The sequence below is a fragment of the Etheostoma spectabile genome, chromosome 4 (genome assembly GCF_008692095.1).
Source record: "Etheostoma spectabile isolate EspeVRDwgs_2016 chromosome 4, UIUC_Espe_1.0, whole genome shotgun sequence".
Lineage (NCBI taxonomy): Eukaryota > Metazoa > Chordata > Actinopteri > Perciformes > Percidae > Etheostoma > Etheostoma spectabile.
In genome coordinates, this window is record NC_045736.1 from 29630633 (window position 1) to 29633075 (window position 2443).

The 2443-nt window shown below is 42.0% G+C and overlaps 1 protein-coding gene across 4 annotated transcripts in view; it reads left to right on the forward strand.

Moving 5' to 3' along the window:
* Nucleotides 1–2443, forward strand: part of pank4 (pantothenate kinase 4 (inactive)) — a 16320-nt gene that overhangs the window by 526 nt on the left and 13351 nt on the right. For all 4 annotated transcript variants that reach the window (XM_032513646.1, XM_032513648.1, XM_032513649.1 and 1 more), the window contains exons 2-4: nucleotides 114–196; nucleotides 392–600; nucleotides 1621–1804. In XM_032513646.1, the coding sequence (XP_032369537.1) occupies nucleotides 114–196; nucleotides 392–600; nucleotides 1621–1804 (476 nt within the window). The remainder of the gene's footprint in view (nucleotides 1–113; nucleotides 197–391; nucleotides 601–1620; nucleotides 1805–2443) is intronic.

The window sequence follows — 2443 nt, forward strand, 5'->3', positions numbered from 1 at the left end:
TTTCACAGTTGTGTACGCGTTAGTTTCAATCCAGTGTGTGACTAGTTTAGCTTCCACTACCTCACGGGTTTCCTAACTGACATTATCCATGTTGTTTTCCATTGCTTGAACAGGTGGCTCTCTCACAAAGCTTGCATACTACTCAACTGTACAACACAAGGTGGCCAAAGTACGATCTTTCGACCACACTACAAAGGTAACTATGTGTTTTAATATCAGTTTCTGTGAAAGCTGTGGAGTCCTGGGTATAGTGCCTCCTTATCCTACATCCCATTAAGCCCAGACTGCATCGTAGCCTGCATTTTCTCTGCATAGCAGAGGAAATGGCAATAGGATGTAATGAATCTTATTCCACTTTTCTCCTCTGTTTCTGTCTAATTTGTGTCCCCAGGAGGCGACCGGTGACAACCTCTATGAGATATCCATGCAGGAAGAGGTCACTGCACGCCTGCACTTCATCAAGTTTGAAAACGCTTACATAGAAACATGCTTGGACTTCGTCAAAGACCACCTGGTCAACACGGAAACCAAAGTGATCAAAGCCACAGGTGGGGGGGCGCACAAGTTCAAAGAACTCATCGAGAGGAAACTCGGACTCAAGTGAGTATTGGGGGTGGGAATCGCCACACGCTTACGATATCATCACAATACTTCTGCCACAATATGATATTATTGCGATTTTAAACACTTTGCAATATTCTGCGATATATATTGCAATTTATAACCTTTTTTCCAACTTCTAATTCTTCCCAATTTCAAATGACGTTCCCAAAAGGAAACTTTGTCAACATCTGTTTTATCCAAAAAGATACATTTCTCTGTTTGTTCATATCACTTTAATTTTATTGCTGCAAAATGGGAGCAGACCGACACATATATAAGAAAAGATCCATACTTGCCGACTGTGTATCAATACAGTATTGCCACTGAAAATATGCTGTATCAATTTCCCCCCACCCCCACCCCTAGTGTGCATACAGACCAGCTGTGAACAAAGCCAAAAACTGTTGTTGTTACTGCATGTACAAATAGAAAGAGAGGCAAACATCTGCCATATTCCAGATGACTAATCGGGCCTTCTGCCCTGGCTGTAACCCTACTCGCAGACAAAGCAATATCCTGTCCTCTACCTGGGGATCATAAGATAAGACTCTTTAATGGCTTGTTAACTGTGCCAACTACTTTGTTTGCTAACCAAACATGGGATGAGATGGCAACAGAGCATTCATATGGCATTTGCATTGAGAACCATATATGTACGTATAAGTTAGTGTTTTTTGTTGTTGTTTTTTTCCAGTAAAATGTTTCTCTTGTAATTCAGTTCAGAAAAAGAGGAACTAATCTGTGGAATCAGCTTCATGTATTTGTTTGACTGCTTATGTGGCTCTTAACACTCACTCACTCACTCACTCACTCACTCACTCACTCACACACACACACGGCTGCTGACAGCTGCTCTGTCTCGAAAACTGTCAATGTCTGGTAATGTAAAAAAAAACAAGGAGATTCCACATTATACTTAATGATTTACCAAATGCAGGATAACAACAGTTAATCTTCCGCTCTGGCTGAGGATGATTTATTCTAATGTGAGTCTTTTTATGTGCTCTGTTGTGGCAGAGTGGACAAAGAGGATGAGATGACCTGCCTCATCAAAGGATGTAACTTTGTGCTGAGGAACATACCCCACGAGGCTTTCGTGTACGCCAAGCATGCAGACTCAGAGTTCCGCTTCCAGACGACTCAGCCAGACATCTTCCCTTACCTGCTTGTCAACATCGGCTCTGGGGTGTCCATAGTCAAGGTGATGACTGACGAATCACAGTTTTGTCACTGGTTTGTGAAAGGCACTTTCCCTGCTTAACCAGTTAAATAAGATAACAAGCTCTTTTCCAGTGATGGCTAGGCGTTACTGCGCAGCCTCCAACTGAGCTTGATGACGTAGATGTGACGTGGGCAACCTGTCTGAAAGTTGTAAGTCTTCTGGTAGCTGCGCAAGAGAAATCTCAATCATTCCCAATCAGCAGAGACGGAGAGAGTAGGTATATGTTAGGACATAACATAGGCACAGGCTTATTACTGCTAACTAACATGCTAGTTAACATTAGTAATTAAACCTAAACAGCTGTAATGTAAGTCCAAACTGTCTGCAAGCTTCTCCTGACAATTCGGTGATTTGTCGACTATGCGACGGTAAGTCGCGTGGTTATGACGCAATCGTTAGCTTATTTTTACAAAAACATCTGCTACGGAGTCATAATGAGAGCTACAAGGTAATGGAGCCTTTTTTACATTGTCATGTTTCTTTACAAATAAACAGCGAACAAATAGAGTCTTGAGACGCTTCAGATGTGAAGTTATTCACTGTTAAAGTGGCGCCAAAATGAATGGCAGTCAATGGGATGCTAATGGAAAGTGATGGCTTCGTAGCATTAAAATGGCG